The sequence below is a fragment of the Haliaeetus albicilla genome, chromosome 12 (assembly GCF_947461875.1).
Source record: "Haliaeetus albicilla chromosome 12, bHalAlb1.1, whole genome shotgun sequence".
Classification (NCBI taxonomy): Eukaryota; Metazoa; Chordata; class Aves; order Accipitriformes; family Accipitridae; genus Haliaeetus; species Haliaeetus albicilla.
In genome coordinates, this window is record NC_091494.1 from 36,329,691 (window position 1) to 36,347,773 (window position 18,083).

Below are 18,083 nucleotides of genomic sequence, written 5' to 3' on the forward strand. Positions count from 1 at the left end.
AAAAATAATGCTATTAAATGTCCAGGGTTGGGATGGGAATTCTATAACCTTTCAACTGGGCATGATATGAAGACACTTTTCCTGTTGGCCTGGTGCAGTCGGAGGCGAAGCTGGGAAGGGTTTATTATTTCCACCCATGAAGCAGATTAATTCTGAGGACTTTTAACTTTCCTTGCAAACGGCCTGAATTAATGTTTTAGGATTTTAGTCCCTGCCTCCTCCCACCCTCCCAAAGGCCAGACCCTGGAAGTCCCATTATGCTTCTGTCAAAGGGGCTATTTCTGGAATTGATGATATGAATGAAGCCTAAAACTCCGCTCTCATTAACGTCTGCAGCTTATCCCAGTGTCACTCCTAAGCTGGTGGGACTCGGTGACACTGCAGGGGAAGGCTGTCGTTTCAACCCAATTTTCACATCACATTTGCGCTAAAATTTCCAGGCCTCGCCACTGCTTGCTGCACATTTGTCAAACACCAGCCGCTGTCCCGGCGAGCGCAGGCTTTGCCTGGCACAAGAGAATTGACTGCGGGTGGTGATGGGGGACCCGACTGTGGCCATGGCCATGGCCCGTGGGTCTGAACGACCTCTCCTTGCCCCAGAAAACAGGCAGCAGAGCGGAGCCGAGGTGTCACCTGGCCAGATCCAGGCGGTTCAATGCATTTCTGCGCTTGGGTTTTATTGCAGGATACAAGCTTGCAGCCCCTGGTGCTGTGGGGCTGCCCGTAGGCTCCCCGTTGTGCTGACTGTGCTTTCGGGGGCTCCCACCCCATCTCCCGGTGACGGTAGGGTGGCAGCACCTTGCCGTGGAGCCGGTGCTTTGCTGGAGCACTGGTGCTGCTTAGGGCGAGCTGGAGGAGGGGGTCAGGGAGGGAGCCAGAGAGGAGAGAGAGGGATGCAGGGAAGAAGGAGAGGGGGAATGGCAGAAGCCACCTGGGAATAGCAGAGCACTAAGGGAAGAAATAAATATTAATCCCATGGAAGAGCGTGTATCCCTGTAAAGCATCGCCAAATGCTGCCCTCCATACCTGGCTCAGCTGTCGGCGCGGGTGCCCGGCCGCCTCGGGGAAGGGACCACCATCTCTGGGGATGGGCAACGCTGCGGCATGGTGGTGCCCGGTCTTCCCATCTCCAAACCAAAGAGCCCACCGGGAGCAGGGCGTGTGCTCCAGCTCGGCAGAGAGAGCCCGCGCTGCTGCTGGACCGAGCATCGTGCCCGCCGTCCTCTTGGTTGCTGCTGCCCTCGAGGAACAGCTTCCCATTTAATTCACTTGCCGGTGAATTTGATCCAAACTTCTGCAACCAAATCATAGCAAGCATAACACATTATCTTTCTCTTTTGATTATATTAAGCTGGGTAGTGCTGGCTAATTGAATCTGGGGGTCTTGCCTCTTAATTATGAAAGGTCAGGCTCTGCCGAGCGCGGGCAGGTAGCACAGGGATCGCTCGTGGTGGGAAAGGGGCTGAGGGCTCTTGCTCTGTGCAAAGGCTCCTGTTCATAACAAGTGACTGACTTGTGGTTATTTTCCTTTTTTTTGGTGCTCTTTATCTTATGAATTTTAAGAGTCTGGTTACAACAGAAGCGTTACTGGATATTTCTGTGTGGCAGAAACAGATTTTTTTAATTGAAAAGAATCTGTGAGCATTTTGGCTGTCTGTCTTGACCAAGTTGATGGTAAAAATGTGGATTTTTAAGAATAAGCTGGGGTGAGCAGGTGACCCTGAAAAGCAGGGTCTCTTTCTCTGACACCCATGGGATGGAGCAGGTGGGGTGATTACCTGCTGTGTGGGCATGAACCCCATCATTAATTTCTTTTAAACATCAGCCCTACGCATCCCGCCTGCCCGGTGTGAGGCGGGTGCAGGACTCCCCAGGGCCAGCTCCACTCCCGGTGAATATTTATCTCGTGCAACGTGGACCGTGGGCTCAGCTCAGCACTGGGATGAGAGGCAGTGGCGGTGCCGCGGCTGCCCCTCGCGCTGAGCGTTTGCCTCCTCCTCCTCGCCTCAGCCGCTGGCCGAGGACCAGCACCGTCTCTGGTGCTTCCCAAAGCCCCTTTGCCCCTTCACTGCCCACGCAGCAGCGGCGAGCGGCATTCAATAAAGCACCTTCTGCTTTTGCTAATTGAAGAGTTTCCCTTTGTCAGCCTCTCGGCTCAAAGGAGGGTCGGTACAAAGCCATAGCCATCAGCACTTTGTGTGCCTCTGAAAATCCCATTAGCAGAAGAAAGAGCTTGAAGTTTCATTCAGCTGGAAAAAAAAAAAAAAGGCAAAAAAATAAAATACACCCCCCACCCCCCCAACCTTCTGATCTATCAGCTGCACATTAACATACCGCCCTCGGCACCGCCGGGGTCCCTGTCCCGGGAATATTTAATCAGGGTGAAGTGTTATATTGGACTGAAATGTATTTGCTTGAGGGAGCGATATGCTGATAAGTGGGTCTGTGGTTAAAGCTGGGAGAAAAAAACCTGTCATCAGCAAATAAAATCCCCTCCCGCTCCACGGTTCCCCCCCTTCCCCAGGCTGTTTTCCTGCCTGTGGGATGTTTGTTCCTGCAAGGGGAGTCGGGGTGGGAGGGCATGGACCAGCCCTGGGCTGGGGGCACGGACAGACCTGGGGGGGATGCGATGGGGGGGGGTGTTCATCGTCTCGCTGGGGAGGGCGGCATGGGGGGGCCGTGCCTGTGCCAGCACCCGTGCCGAAATGGGGAGAGCTGGGGCTCTGGGCAGCGGGGTGTTTGGGCAGGTGGGGGCTGCCCACGGGGGACCCTTTGGTGGGTGCAGCTCTGACGCTGGTCCCCGCATCTTCTTCCCGGCCGCACCTCACACCCCGTGCCCAGCAGGTTGTGGTGTCTCTGCGCTCTCCTGGCTACCCTCCGCTCGCAATTAGTCGGCGGTGCTGGTGCCGGCACGCTAACGAGCATCGAGGGGCACCCGCGGCTTTGCTGTCTGTGGTGTGCCGGAGGAGGACCGGGAGGGTGCCCTCGGTGCCATCCTCTGCTGTTCCTCCCGTTTCAGGCACCGCTCAGCCCTTCGCGCTGGACATGGGGCTGCGGTGAGGTTGGATCTGCTCGGCTGCGCTAGGTCTTGGAGAGGGAGGAGGTGAGATCAGAGTGGCTCCAAGCAGGTGCACATCATGGTTCCGTGCCCATCTCCACTCGCTTGGGAGCTTGCGGTCCCCGGTCAGCACCAAGCAACTCCCCACCGTGGCAAAAGCATCACCCGGGTCCCGTGCCCGGCTGAGATGGAGCCCGTGGAGGAGAGCCAGGCCCAGTGCAAGGTCTTCTCCACCACCATGAAAGAATTTGCATGAAGCTTTGCCTGTCCGGGGAAGCATCCGTCTGCCTCCTCAGGTTTTGACCCAACCGAGCAGGCTACTCCCGAGCCTCCTCGCTTCCCTGCTGAATATCTTGCAGAGCCCTTACAGACACATGCTCGTCCTGTCACTCATTTGGGACCTTACAGGGGTTTTTAAAATTCTTTCTGTTCTCAAGGGCTTTGCAATTCCTCGCTGACAGAGCCGTGGATGCGGCTGGCTCTGCAGAGGGATGCTTTCCAGCCCCCCTAAGCTGCTGCCCCCTCCTCTGGCTGCCCTCCGCGCCTGCCCCCGCAGGGCTATATTTGGGCTAAATATTCCAGCCCATAACCCCAACCTGACAGTTGGAATGTCTATCCCGATATCTTGTAAACATTTCTTCTGATTAAAAGATCCAGATTGCTGACGACCAAGCTGTGACTCAGCCCCATGTGATTTCCCAGGAATTCGCCCAGGCTGGGTGGCAGGAGCTGCCAAATCCAGCCCCGCGTGCCCGGCGGGGAGGCACCTGCTGATTCATCCTCACCTTCTTCTTCCCCAGCCAGATAACGCTACAGCACGGGCTCCCAAACACCACCCGCTACCGCGTTGCAGCGAAAGCTCTTGTCTGACAAGGGTTGTGCTTATTTTCCTAGAGCCTGGAAGCTGCTGCCTGCACCCAGGCAGGAGCGTGGCCCCGACTGCCTGCGGGTTGTGGCAGCCGATGGGCTGTTTTCCATGCTAGGCTGGAAGATAACCCCGGTGCCGTGTTGGACCAGCTCCTGGATTTTGCATCCCTGTGCCCCTAGCAGTCAAGAGCTGGCTGGAAATGGCCCCTAGAAGGATGCAAAAAATTTGGTACCAGGTTTGAACCATCCCTATGAGGATTTGCTGCAGCAGCACGCTTTATTCTGCCCCAAAAGTGAAAGCATCCAAAGTCTGTCCCAGCAGCTCAGCTCTTTAAAATTGCTCCAAGAGGCAGCAGTCAGGGTAGGGAATGGGCTCTGCGGGTTCTCACCGTCTTAAAGGCTTTTAGGCAGTTGGTTAATGGTTTTGACAGTCTTAATTTGGACTGGGAATGAAAAGTTCAAGTAGAGACTTCAGGGAAACGCCCCTGGGATAAGCCGTGACATGGTTAATAGAAAAATGTAATGTTGTTAAAGTGCTTTTCCATGAAATGCCAGGAGAGGAAATTAACGGTGTGGGGTTTATTTTTTTCTAAAAGTTGATATCGTTCTTTTAATTTAATTTTTTAATCCATCACATCAGCACTCAGCGCTCTTGCTATGAGACTTTCATTTTATAGCGGTTTTCACATTAGTTGTAGCTGTAGATGTCGGCGTGGGGAGAACACGCCGTCGGTTTGCCGAGCAGGTATCTAAAGAGCAGGCAGGCTTTCCCTGCAAACCAGACAAGGTCTAACCTAGAGAAGCTGGCGTGCACCTTGCTGTAAAGACGAGAATAACCTTTCTGATTTAGCGGTGGCTGCTCGCGGATGCTCGTCTGGGCCCGTTGCTTCCTTGACGGGGTGTCGCGCAGGTGGTTCGAGAGGGTGAGCATGCTGGTGATCCTGCTCAACTGCGTGACGCTGGGCATGTTCCACCCCTGCGAGGACATCGCCTGCGACTCGCCGCGCTGCAGGATCCTCCAGGTACGGCCTGCGGCTCGGCCGCTGCTTGGAGCTTAACCGCGGCTCCGGCTTGGTGGGGAGAAGGAAGGACCGAGCTGCGGCAGAGCTGGCTCTCGCCACGGCGGAGGTGGCCTCGTGCCCTGGGATGGCTGGGTCCTGCCTCCGCTGGCTGTCCCGCCAGCACTTAAAAAATGCTGATTTTGGTGCTCGGATGCAAAGGCACGGTGTCATCGGGCAAAGCCCTTGCCAGGCTCTGCCAGACCTAACGTAGCCAAGCCTTGCTTGGAGTGCTTGGGAAGGTTAACCATTGAGTTTAGAGTGAAAGCAGAGCCTAAAAAATACTTGTCCCTTTACCCTAGCACCGTGGGTGCTGTTGGCCAGCCTGGGTTGGGGGAAGACACGGAGCGGCTCTCATCACTGCCTCTGCCCAGGGATTTTAGCTCATGGTGGTGCAAGAGGAGACCTTGTTGGACTCAGGTCTCTAATTCCCTCCCCCGGTGTGAGTGTGCAGCAATGCAGGAGCATCCCTCCTCCCTTCCTTTCTTTTGCAGAGCTTTGATGATTTCATCTTTGCCTTCTTCGCCGTGGAAATGATCGTCAAGATGGTTGCGCTGGGGATTTTTGGGAAGAAATGCTACCTGGGAGACACATGGAACCGCCTGGACTTCTTCATCGTCATTGCGGGGTAAGCGCAGCGTGGCTGGTCCCCCTCTCCCCACAATTCTGTTGTTATTTATGGCACCGCTTGGCAAGCACTGGATTTGGGGGAGCGGCTGGTTTGCAGCAGTGAAGGCTGGGGGCTTGCTGGGCATTGGTACTGTCGGCATTGCCCATCCTGGCTCCTCAGTGGGGATCACCACCCGGACCGCGGTGATCCCTCTGGTCTTCTCCATAGCTCGCGGGATCGCTGTTCAGCTCATGGAGAGAGCAAGGCAGGGTGACAAAAGCTGCTTGCAGTGCATTTTGGCCAGCCCGGGTCCTGGGGCTCCTCGCTGGGTGCTGGGCTCAGCTCTTCTTCCTCCAGCCCTGCTGGTGATTTTGGTTTCCATTGGGTGAGGTGGTGGTGGAGTAGGCGGTTGGGAGCACGCAGCGGCATGCCAGGGAGGATAATTCACTGAAATGTGCATGATTGCCCTCATGATTATACTTTGGTTTTTTTTGGTTTTTTTTTTTGAGGGAAAACGACCAAGTTCGCCTTTTTGAGCATTTTCCTTTCAGAGGCACCTGGTTTGAATTAAAGGCTCTTCCAGCACCCGAGAGTCTCCTGGCGGAGGCTGGAAATCCACATGAAAAGTCCCTGGCCCCCAGCCAGCGAGCTGAATTTCTTTGACACACGAGTCGCTCACCGGCCCTTGCCTCCCCTCCCCGCTCCAAGAGCCCAAAGACCTTTGGGAAAACACTGGGTTTTTTCCTCTTTTGATAGAGCTAGAGATCAAATTTACTGGATTTTCCTGGAAAGGAGCAGGGGGCCCTCCCAGCTGGGCTGTTTACCTGGCATGGGTTTGGTGTGCCCCAAGAAGGGGCAACACCTTGGTGGGCTTTGCTTGTGGTCCATCACTGGCCCCATAGGGTCACGGCACACACCTCTGCCAGGCAGCTGGAAGAACCAAAACTGTGGCCTAGTAAAACCAGTAGGGAGGTGCCAGGTATCCCAGTGCATCCTTGGCCTGGGAAACTCATTGTCATGGGGTGCTGCAGAGCCCAAAAGATGGAGAGAGGCTCAAGACCCAGACTGGAGGCAGAGATGGAGGGCAGAAAGGCCAAGAGCTGTAACTGTCCCTGTAACCCCATTTCTGCAGGAGGCTACAAGCTTGTCCTTTCCAGCTGCACCAGCCTCTGGCTCCTGGGGTTAGGAGAGGGCTCAAAGTTTCCTCCTGAAGTATCTGAGCAATGTTAGGGGCTGCAGCAGTGGGATGTTGGACAAAGTGGGACCCCAGGTCTGATCAGCTCTGGTAGGCTTGTAAACATCAGCAGCATGGCCAAGGGCTGGAGCCTGCTAAAGCCACCCTGTGTATTCTTCATTTCTTCTTTCTTATAATTTCTTATACTAGAATTAAGTGTGATGAAGAACCAGACCCAAGCAAGGCCAGACATCCCACCAGGGGAGGCACGGTGCTGGGTGCTGGGCTGCTTCCAGCTCTGCTGCCCCGGGGTGCTGCTGCGTTCCCCTCCCAGCCCAGTCCTGGCCTTACCTGTTGAGCTTGCAAAGTCTTTGGAGCTAGAGTTATCCCTGATGTGCTTCTACGGAGAGCCCACCGTGATGGGACCTCGGTCTAGAGGGACATCGGCAGAGACCGTCCCAGTTCCTATGACGAAATATAGCTGCACTTTGCTTAAGCAAGCATCAAATCTCCTGCCCACCTACTGCACCTAGACAGGCGTTTGGATGTGTGAGAGCCGCCTACTTCGCGGGCAGAGCACGGAGAGCGGCACCGACCTCCCCTCTGACACAGCCGCCTTCCCGATGTGCGGAGGCATTTATTTGTTGCAGAGGTTTTGCAGCCTTGCAGCTTGAGCGTTCCTGTGACTCCTGCCAGGTCGGCTTTGCCTCTCGCTAAATGATGGGTCTTCCCTTCGTGTGCATGAACTGTTCCCATCTGGGCCCCGTCAAAACCAATTCGGCTGACAAAGGATCGAACTGGGTTTAAATGCAAAGCGGAGCCTCTCCTACCCCAGTGTCCGCTTTCTCTGCTCTCTTTTGTGCCCTCGCGCTCTCCTCCAGCCATTGCCCATCCATCCCAGAGCGCCGCATCCTGCTCGGAGCGTCGCTGCCATCCCGGAGCATCCCTCGGCTCTCCCTGGCAGCACCGAGTGCTGGGGAAAGCCGAAGGGGCTGCAGGAATGGGCCACTGTTGTAGCAGAGGAAAAAATCAGGAACCCAAGCCCATTACTAGACTCAAGATATAGGAAAAAACACTGTAAGGATAAGAGAAAAAAGCACTCCAGGGTCAAATCCCAACCAGACCTCTGGTAGCAGATTCCTCTGGTAGCTGCTGAGCACAGCTCTGCGGTTCCAACGTGGGCCAAATTACACTGATGAGCATCCAGACCATGGTGCTAACAGCAAAGCACGGGAGCAAGGGACGAGCCGAGCTCGACGTGAAGGCATCTTGCATCTGAGCAGGTGTGTGATGTCAGGAAAGGGGCCAGAGCCGAGCTGCGGCCCGGGAGGAGAGCGTGCACCAGGGTGATCCTCAAATCCCCCCTGTATTTGCTAGATACCCGATAAAGCGTGTCCCATTTGTATGTAGGTCTCCTATAAGGGCTTCAGCCAGGTTCTCCAGTGCAATGACAGGGAAGAGACCCCCAAACTGACATTTCCACATGGCCCCGGTGACCGCAACGAAGCAGCTCTGCTTCTGCCTTCCCACTTTTTTCCTCCCCTTTTTGTGCAGGACATGGGAGAGGGGAAGCAGCAGGACAGCGTGGGCTCCCCAGTACCTCGCAGGTCCCCGGGCTCCTGCTCTCCTGCTTTCCCTGCCAATTCCTTTCCCATGGGCAGCAGAAAGTGATGGCAGGGGGAGAGCAGAAGCAGCAAACCGTGTCTGTGGGGCATCGGGTGGGGAAGGCACGTCATGCCGAGGGGCACGTGGGATGTGCTGCACACCGGGGCTGTGCGCTCCCACGGGCACACCATCCATCGAAACCCTTCCCAACTACCACCAGTCTAGCAGAGGCTTCAAAAAAAACCCCAAACCCCAAACTTGTAGTATTTAACACCCCCCCCCCCCCCCCCCGAGAAATTTCTGGACCTGACAGAGGGTAACGTTGCAGAGAAATCTTTTTGTGCCTTTGCCCCAAATCTGCCGCTTGCAGAGGGCTGGGAGAGCTGCTTGGGTGCTCTGCTTGCTCCTGCCGCGCTGCCGGCCACTTTCGTGGCATGCCATTAAGTACTTCTCAGCTCTGTTAAACTGTCCAGACCAATCTCATGAGCTCATGGAGAGTAAATGACTTCTTTGTGACAATGTAATGCAATTAGTGCTAATTGTAGAGTGTGTAATGTCTGCAACACATCTCTGTAATTACAGTAAAACTTGCTGGAGATGAGAATAGCGCTGTATTATCAAAACTCAGCTTAGTGAAACATGGCTTTGGCTGTAGGTTACTGAGTTGCATGGGGAAAAGGGAAGAAAAAAGTGATGAATGGCATAATTATGTTGCGTTATTTTAAAGGAGAAGATTTGGGGAGTTTGCTTTTAAGAGAACACTTGAAGGTTAACAGGCGTTGCAAGCCAGCTCTCGTCCTCTAAAAACAATTCAATATGATTCTGACCTCTCCCAGTGTAAGACGCAGATGTATCAAGGATGAACGCTTGTTTACATCCAAAAATATGCAGAAGCGTTTACCGTTTAGTGCTGACCAAGGCTTGGGCTGGTGAACTGGAGCTGTGGGATGGAGATGTGCCCTGACTTGCCATCTCCTTGGCCGCTCCAGGACCCGGCACCCGCTCTGCCTCCCCCTCCTCTGGGCAGGGTGCTGAGACCTCTTCTCCAAATCAGTCTGTGAGAAGCGGGTAGGCACAGGTTGAGATCTACCTGCTCCTCTGCTGGAGCCATCCCCATCCCCAGCCACTTTGCTGCAGTCCCACCAGCTTGCAGGACATCAGCTTGTTTTGACTTTGGTCCGATAAAGACCTCCGCGAACCTCTGCATCGCTGTGGATTGAATTGTGCTTTAAACCATCCTCATAAAAAAAAAACCAAAAAAACAACAACAAAAAATCCCAATGGTTAATTGTTTTCCCAGGAGGGAGGCTTTAAATCAGGGGATAATTTGGTGCTGTAAGAGCTTATGGGGTTCCTCTTTGCCTTCTCTAGACACAGGGTTGAGCAGGGCTCTGGATCCGAGCCGGTGTTTCTGCTCCCCTCCAAGGAGGGCTGTGCATCGTCCCGTGTTTGAGTTGTGTGGGTCTGTTGTTACTCGGGGCTCAGTCAGTTGTTTGGCCAAGTCTGCGGAGTCCTGTGTGCGCTTTGCTCATTGTAACAGTAACAGGCCTCTTAAAAGACTTTGTAGGAGAGTTAAACACTTCTGGAATATTTTGCTTACAATTCGAGACGAGCTGGGGCTGGAGGTGGTTGGCAGGCTGCTTTCTTCAGAAACGGAGACGCTGAAAATGAATTTCTTTTTCTCTTTGCTTCCTGAACACTTCTTTTATTGTTTGTTATCATTTTTTCTCTCTCTGTTGAAGGCTGTGTTAAAGAGTTAGCTCTGCTGAAGCCTTCATCAACAACCCTTAAGGATGTCTTGCTCCCTCCTGGTTTTGAGTGCTGAATTTCAGGGATGAAATATGCTGCGGGAAGCCTCGCTGTGTTCATAGGTAACAGAAGGGAAAGGAATACCGCAGTCCCCCTCTCCGTCCCTGCTCCATCTAAACCTGGATGGTTTCTGAAACGCATTTTAGCTCAGAAACTGGGATAAGGCGATGCTGCCAGGCTGGTCTCTGCGGGGAGCGGTGATCCTGTGGCTGCAGCGGCCAGAGCAAGGTCGCTGCTGGGTGCTTTGGGTGAAGCTTCCAGCACGTGGGCTTCACCTCACAGCGCCGGGTCGCTTCACAAGCAGGCAGGGCTCTTCTGAAGGGCACTTTAGCTGTATGAGGCTGATCAAGGGGCTGTTTCAACTCCCCGGTTCAGACGTGGGGAAGAAAGCACTGGTATGGGGCTGCCCACGGGAGTCCCTGCTGCAGCCTCCCGCTGCAACTGTGGGCAAAGACTGTTCTTTCCCCATGTATTAGTCGCTTTGTCCCTTAAAAAAAACCCCAAACAAACAGAGAGACAGGGATGAATGTTGCTTTTTCATCCCCTCTGTCTGCCTGTATTGATCCGTCTTGCACGGAGGAACAGCACCTTGGAGACGTGGCTGCGCGGTGCCCTCTGCGCTGCCTGGGCACCGTGGGGTAATTGCCCGTGTAAGTGGCCGATTTGCACACGCAATTACCCAATGTGCAATCACAGCCGCAGCTCCTTTGAGCTGCAGTGAAAGCTGCACCAAACCCTCTCCCAGGAATCTGCCCCTCTCCAGTGCTTGCCAGGATGGATGCGAATGTCCTGGAAGCCGGGAGCCTCCTCCCGGGCACCCACTGCATCCCGGCTAATCCTGAATTAGGTACCCTTTGCTCCAAGCAGAAGTGGCAGAACCACATCAAGCTGATACTCATGATCGCAAATCTCCGGGGGTTCAAAATCTGGGGTTGAGCTTTGCAATTTGATGCCTTCGGTGACTTTTGGGAGGATAAAAAGCAGCTGAAACCGGGGGCTGCTGAAGCCCCCCAGCTGCAGATGCTCTCTGCTCCGTGCTGCCTTAGCACAGCCTTCGAAGCAGAGCATCCCGAGCAAGCTGTGTCCCTGACTCACAGAAACCTGCTGGGTAAAAGCAACCCCTCCGCAGCCTCCCTTGCAGCTGAGCTGACTCAAACCCACCTGCAAAAAGACTTGGGTTTTTTTAAGTTTTAGGACTTTTTTAAAGAGAATTCTTTAGTTTCTTTCAGTTCTTCAGCTGAACTTGCTGCTGCTCCAAAAGCCTCATTATTCAAGTGTCCTGGCTGGGACACGTGGTGCGGCCGGATCCGGCAGGCTGCAGGGTTCACACTCCCTCCAGTGCTGTTCTTTTTATTCCATTCAGCTTGATTAAAACGAGTATTTTTAAAATTAAGCAACACCCACGATTGCGGTGAGACTTGCAAGACTTAAAAAGCAGCTCCTGAGCAAAAGCGGAGTGCAGCAAAGCCGGTGAGGGCTGGGAGGAAATTTCATTTCAGCTTTCTGAAGATACAATGCTGCCTAAATAATTTCCCCTTGTCTTTTCCAACACTGCTTAATATCATCCACTGATTACTGCACTTTGTAGATAAAGGGTGCCTATATGCCCGGTTTTGGGAACCTTTTAACGCTGAATAAATCTGAGCTCTATCTCTTGCCGGCAGCGAGCGGCGGCTCTGTGCCTCTGTGGGCAGAGACGGGGGCAGCTCCCTGGGATGCTGCCCTGGTATTGATGCTTTGCTACGGGTTCCTTGTGTGACCTTGGTCACATCCCCTGGCTGTACAGCATCCCCAGCACCCAGCTGTGAAAGGACGGAGTTCAAGTTTTCCTTGGAAAGGGCCCTCAGCACAAACTCCGTGACTCTGATGGGTCTTCCCACCATCTTCTGCTTCCTGAGCTGTGATCCCGGGGATGGGAGCGGAGCCAGGGCTGAGAGCAGGGTGGGTCGGAGAGGCGATGCTGGGTAGGTGTGGGAAGGGCTTTGCCAGCATTTCTGTGCTCTGTTAGAGGCTCGCTGGGTGAGAAGACCCCTTTCAACCCCTCCTGGGATGCTCCTGAGCATCGCTTCTGTAAGCCCTTCACTGCAGGCAGGGGTGATGCCCGGCACTGTGCTTACGAGATCCTTCCCAATGCTTTGGGTTTTATGTGAAAGAAACCCCAGCGTGCTCTGAGTCTCGCTGTCTCCAGGCAGAAATAGGAATGAATTTCAGCTGCCCGGTCCATCCTGAGCCATGCCTCGTGTCTGACTGCTGAGTCCCGGGAGTTTTCCTTCTCGGAGGAGGGTTTGCCAAAGGTTTGCATCAGCTCTCTCTCTGCATCCCACCACCAGCCCGTTGTATGTCTGGCTTTACAGATGCTCTGCTTTTATTCTTAGAAAGTCCTAAATATTTCCGCTTTCCATCTGAATAACTCCAGCAATCGGGGGTTGCTGATCACTCTGACGAGTCTCAGCATTTGCTATGAATCCATCCTACTTAATGCTGAGTATTTTTCTGAGCCTTTAGCTTGGCTGGGCATCCAGGTCCGTGGCAGAGGCACTGACAGGCATCGCGCTTTCCCGTTTGAACAGAAATGACATTTGAGTTGAAGCTTCATCGGGGGCTTTTTACACTGCAGATTTTCAATGCGTAAATGTTATATATGCTGGTAAATGCACCTGTCACCTCGCCAGTTGGTGACATCCTGACGTTCACTCTCCCTGGGTATCTTCCCTTGCCAGGGACATGGATTGATTCCTCCCATGCATCCCCTTGCCTTGGGAAGTGACTGCAGAGCTGGGAAGCGGTGGGATTCTCGTTGGACTTGCTTGTTAGTGACTGATTTTTCCCCACAATTTTTTTCGCGAATACTGGGTTCTCTTGAGGCTCCTGAGCTGTTAGTTACCAGCAATGTGTAGATGCTGTAGTCTAGGTCTGGGGCTGAGCTTGCGGTGCTGTAAAGCTGACGCTGGTAGCAGTGTCCGGCAGCAGAAGTAGGAGAGCACCCACCTGCTCTTGGTGTTCAAGTGTTTGCTCAAGCTACTGGGTTGTTGTTTGGTTGGTATTTTAAATTTGGCATTATAATTGTTCTTTAATATGTTAAATCAAAATGCATTTTACAACGTGCCCTTTGCAGCTTGCAATCACACGCGTCTCTGGAAGTGAGTCTAGAGCTGTCATTAATCAGAAAATGATTTGCCTTGTTGCAAATAACCATATGCTGCTCTGAATTTTGCTGGTAGCCTCTGTTTTAATAATGGATGGAAAAAAAGCTGTATGTGTGACATGGGCTTTTTACCTGAATTCTGCAAACCATACAAAAATCTTCTTTTCAAGTGAAAAGCGAGTGAAACTTGAGAACCATTAAAGCCCAGGGAAGTTGTTGCCCCTTTCCTTACCTTAGCCAAAACTCACCCAAGGCAGTGAGTCCTGCACACCTAAGAAGGGGCTGGTTTTGTCACTGGGACCGGGTGGGCTCTCGTGGGCATGCTGCCTTCCTCTCGTCGGAGGATGAGAACAAACTCCTAGTATCTACATGTGCCTGTCTAATATTCATCTTCTGGGACTGTCCCATGGCTGCGGGTGTCAGCTAAATACAGAGGAACATGTTAAAGTTATTTTGATCTTAGATATGGCTTGATCATCATCATCCTCATTAGAGCCTATCAAGAGAAATCAGATAAAGCGTCACTGCATCAAGTGAGGAGTCGTGTATTTGGGGGGTAGAAAATCTTCTCCACCCCAGGTGCTCCTCACCTGCCAACGGGCAGGAGGGAGGAGAGTGGGTTTGGCTGATCACAGCTAGAGCAGAAACCTCCAGTGTGCTGCAGCCGTGGCCAAGCTAACAGGGCACTGATGAATCCTGCGGGACTTCCAGCAGGGAGGGAGGGGGCAGCGCTGATGCCTTTGTGCAAGGCGCCAGCAAAGCCTCCTTCAGCAGCCTGATGTCTAATCACGTAAGATTAATTCAGGCCAGGGCAGGTGTGGAGAAAGGTCGTGACTGGGAAGCAGAGAGCCTGTCTGTGAGATGGGGCTGGAAGAGCTTGGTTTGTTTGACTTTGCAAAATCAAGGCTGAGAGGAGATGTGATGTGTCCTCTGTAAATACATCGGGTGGGTAAACACCCGGGACAAAGAACAGCTATAGAAGCTACTTAAAAGACAGCGCTGCCATAAGAACAAATGGATATGAGCTTGTCCTGAATAAATTCAGGCTGGAAGTTAGGCTTCTAACCACCAAAGTTGGAGGGAGGGAACCACCCAACTAGCTTTGAGATGGAACTTGATAATTTTCGGAAGAGATTAATATCCTGTGGTTGCCTGTGGCAGCGGGAGCCTGGCTGTGCGGGGAGCCTCGTGGTCTTCTTCCTTGCCTTTGCCTGGCTCTGCCTTTTCAAGAATGCTTTTGGGCAGAGCTCTTGTGTTTTCTCATGGCTGGAGAGCAAAGTCCTGGCGGTGACGTGACTGATGCATCCTCAGACGAAGTCATGTGAAGGTTGCACCTCAGTGTCCTGTGCTGTGAGATAACCCCCTCAGGCACAGCGTAGGAGCACTGGGAGGTTCCTAGGTCCACATTTGCCTCATTTGTTATCTAAAAGTGTCATCAGTTTTGATTTGTGCGCTTGCCCGTCCACCTGAGTCCCACCTGCCGGTGATCTCTGCTGGGTAGAGCTGGCACAGCTCAGCGTCCCGTGGTGCACACTCCGGTGTCCCACAGAAAGGGTCTGCACCAGGGGATGCTCCTCTCTTCTCTTCAGGGTTATGGTGGTGCTCAGCACAGCGAACCCAGATTGATTAGAGTACCTGTACGATTGCTGTTAAAATCAGGGCTGTGTCTGGAAATTGCTCCCCTGGAGTGTGCAGGGACTTTCAGAAGCTTCTGCCCTGCACCTGTGCAAAAACAGTAACAAAAGCAGATGAGAGAGAAAGAAGATCTGTGGCTGTGTGAGCTGGTGTATCACATTCTCACTCATTGACTTTATTCTGATACGCAAACAACCCTTAATTAATTCCTCTGGCAAACTTTCCTGATGGGAGACATGCAGTAACAAGTCCCTCTGTGAGAGGTTGGCATATAATGTTTGATTTATAATGTTTGATAATCTAACATTTCTCCAGAAGATCCTTGACGTTCCTCCGTGTTCGTGTCTTTTGCAGGATGCTGGAGTATTCCCTGGACCTGCAGAACGTCAGCTTCTCAGCGGTCCGCACCGTCCGTGTCCTGCGGCCGCTCAGGGCCATTAACAGGGTCCCCAGTAAGTCAGATCCTTATTCCTCCCAGTTGATGCAAGTTCTCTGTATCTGTGCCCCAAAGATGGAAGAGCAAAAACAGATGTTCCCCATCTTACATTGCAGCTCAAACGTTCACCTAAGCCTGGTAGTGCTAGGTCCTATCACCACTCTCTGGTTTCCAGTGCCTGTCCCTCTTCTACTTTAAATAATCCTTTTGACACCTGTGGCACCAGAGATGAGCCACCAGTCAATAAGATATCTAGGACTGTCTTCAGACACCTTTCTTTCTCAGCTGAAGAGGGTCTTAGGAGGCTCCTAAAGTGAAGGGATGCAGGCGTTAGGGATTGACTGAGCCGACAGCCTTTGCCAGGCAGCAGGGCAGAGGGGTCTGAGCCGTGCTGCTCCCACCCTTCCTGTGCTACCCCATCCTTTCCTGGAGAAACTGGGATGAGGAAATCTTGTTGTGCCTGGAGACAGCCCCCCGGGATGCGCTGAGGAGCCTCCTCTTGGAGCATCTCTTGCTCTTCTCCCCAGAGCTGGTCCATACAGCCCAAAACCCCAACACCGCCAAAGAAAACCTGGGTGGGATGGGAGGTGGCTAGTCAGTCCTGGTGTATCAGGTCATGCGTGAGGGTCTCAGACCCCCCCCTTGAAGAGCAGTGGGTGGCATTGCCTGCTCCTGCACGGCAGCAGGCGATGGTAACCCAGCCCTGTGCTCGGAGAGGCACTGGCCGTCGCAAACCCAACCAAACTGCCCAGGGAGCCGTTCCTGCTGCGCCGTGCTGGGCAGAGCCCGGAGCGCTGCGAGAGGCGCTGAGCTCCATCCCTCTCGGACGCTGCACGGATCGGGTGTGTTAAGCGTAAGTACAAGTGCATCAGAAACGTCGTTTTCCTGGTCCTACAGTCCTGGGTATCGAATCCAGCATTGTTTTAGCCAAATTCAATCCAAGTCCGAGCTCCCCTATCTGAACTAGCCCAATGCCGTGACGAGAACTAATCAGCTTCGGTTCTGTCTGCCGGTGCTGGAGGTGCCTGGGCTCTATTTATTTTTCTGGTCCTGACTAGTGAACTTAATCTGGCTTTGCTGCTGCTGCTGTTTCAATCATTATGGTAGCTTCAGAATCCTGTTTGCAATGGTTTTTTTATCCCCACTGCTGAACTGATGGATGGCTGAATTTATCCACCACTGTCTAACTGGGGATGTAATTCACTTAATGTATTTTGAAATCCCAGGTAATTTATCTTGGCTTCTCTGCAACGTAGTTACAATGGGATAGAAATGTAAGGTGGGAAAAGAAAAAAGAGAGTTTTGTATGATGATGATAAATGCAATAACCACAGAAAGTCATTTCAGTTAATTAGGAGTTGATGCAAGGTGGTTGTTCCCCAGCAGAGGAATAGAAATAAAACCCTGATAGAGGAGGTGACAGCATCAGGAAGAGAGAAAAAAGTCTTCCTGAAGTATCAAAGTAAAGGGTGCAACAGTAAAGCTTTCTTTAAATGAAAATCAATATAAGCGAGTGAGAGAATGCAGAAGATGGGGAAAGAAGGAGAGCGAGAGATGAGCAGAATATTACAGAGACGTCAGATGAAATCAATTTTTTTGTGTGTAAATGTCAAGTTGAAGTCACCATCAATTTGTCTTTGTTACAGAACTGGCTGTTCCTGAACTTGTGAGAATTAACTGCCAGAGAGAGTCCTGTATTTTAAGGAAGAGAGGGGATTTAGGGTAGATGAGGGGAATTAGGGAGGGGAGGGAATTTTAATATGTACTGAATGGGGAAAGAAATATGACTGAGCAAGGGAGAATGTCAGAGTTTGGTCTCAGGGAAGAAAGGAGACATAAAATTACTAGAAAACTTTAGGAGGAGAAAGAGGACTTGAGATGGGGAGTGAAGGGAGGGAGAGGGGAAGGGAAGGTAGGTCGTGTGCCCAGGAGCAGGACACGGATGAAGGGGGGTATCCCAGGGGCTTTGGGGGAAAACCAGTGGGGACTGGGGAGCTGCTGGAGTTTGCAAGCTATGTGGGGGTGACAAGGACAGTGGTTGGGAAGGCAGTGGCTGTCAGTGGAAGGAAAAGTATGGATGGAAAGGAAAGGGTCAGGAGGACATAGCTGGAATAAGAAAATTCAGCATGGACATTTCCTCTTTGCCTCAGGTATGCGCATCCTGGTGACGCTTCTTTTGGACACGCTGCCCATGCTGGGGAATGTCCTCCTCCTCTGTTTCTTCGTTTTCTTCATCTTCGGCATCGTGGGAGTCCAGCTGTGGGCAGGTTTGCTCAGGAACCGCTGCTTCTTCCCCGAGAACTTCAGCATGTGAGTCTGCGCAGGCAGCAGAAGTGTCTCTCCCGCTCGAGCAAGTCTATGTCTCCAAGAGACAAAGATATCCTCCATTAAAAAGCCCTGGTCTTCTGTAAATGTTTCCTGCTCCTAAATGCCACCACAACTCCTGCTCAGGCACACACAGCCAGAGCAGAGCAAGCTGCGACAATTTGCCATTCGAGTCCTGCAGGGCTGGCCTTAACCCTCAGCCGGCACTTGGGAACCTCTCTGATTGATAAGAGCTTCCAAAAAACCCCTGAGAATAAGAGTTCAGGCTTTCTAAATTCAGCATATCATTAACGTGTGACCTTTTCTGCATTTGTCGAGACGTTGAGGTCTGAATCCTGTTCAGCAGCTGGTAGTGTTTATT

General features: G+C 52.5%; 1 protein-coding gene across 17 annotated transcripts in view; it reads left to right on the plus strand.

Moving 5' to 3' along the window:
* CACNA1G (calcium voltage-gated channel subunit alpha1 G) overlaps positions 1–18,083 on the plus strand; it is a 150,107-nt gene that overhangs the window by 43,180 nt on the left and 88,844 nt on the right. For all 17 annotated transcript variants that reach the window (XM_069799168.1, XM_069799152.1, XM_069799164.1 and 14 more), the window contains exons 2-5: positions 4,836–4,947; positions 5,478–5,611; positions 15,316–15,413; positions 17,548–17,707. In XM_069799168.1, the coding sequence (XP_069655269.1) occupies positions 4,836–4,947; positions 5,478–5,611; positions 15,316–15,413; positions 17,548–17,707 (504 nt within the window). The remainder of the gene's footprint in view (positions 1–4,835; positions 4,948–5,477; positions 5,612–15,315; positions 15,414–17,547; positions 17,708–18,083) is intronic.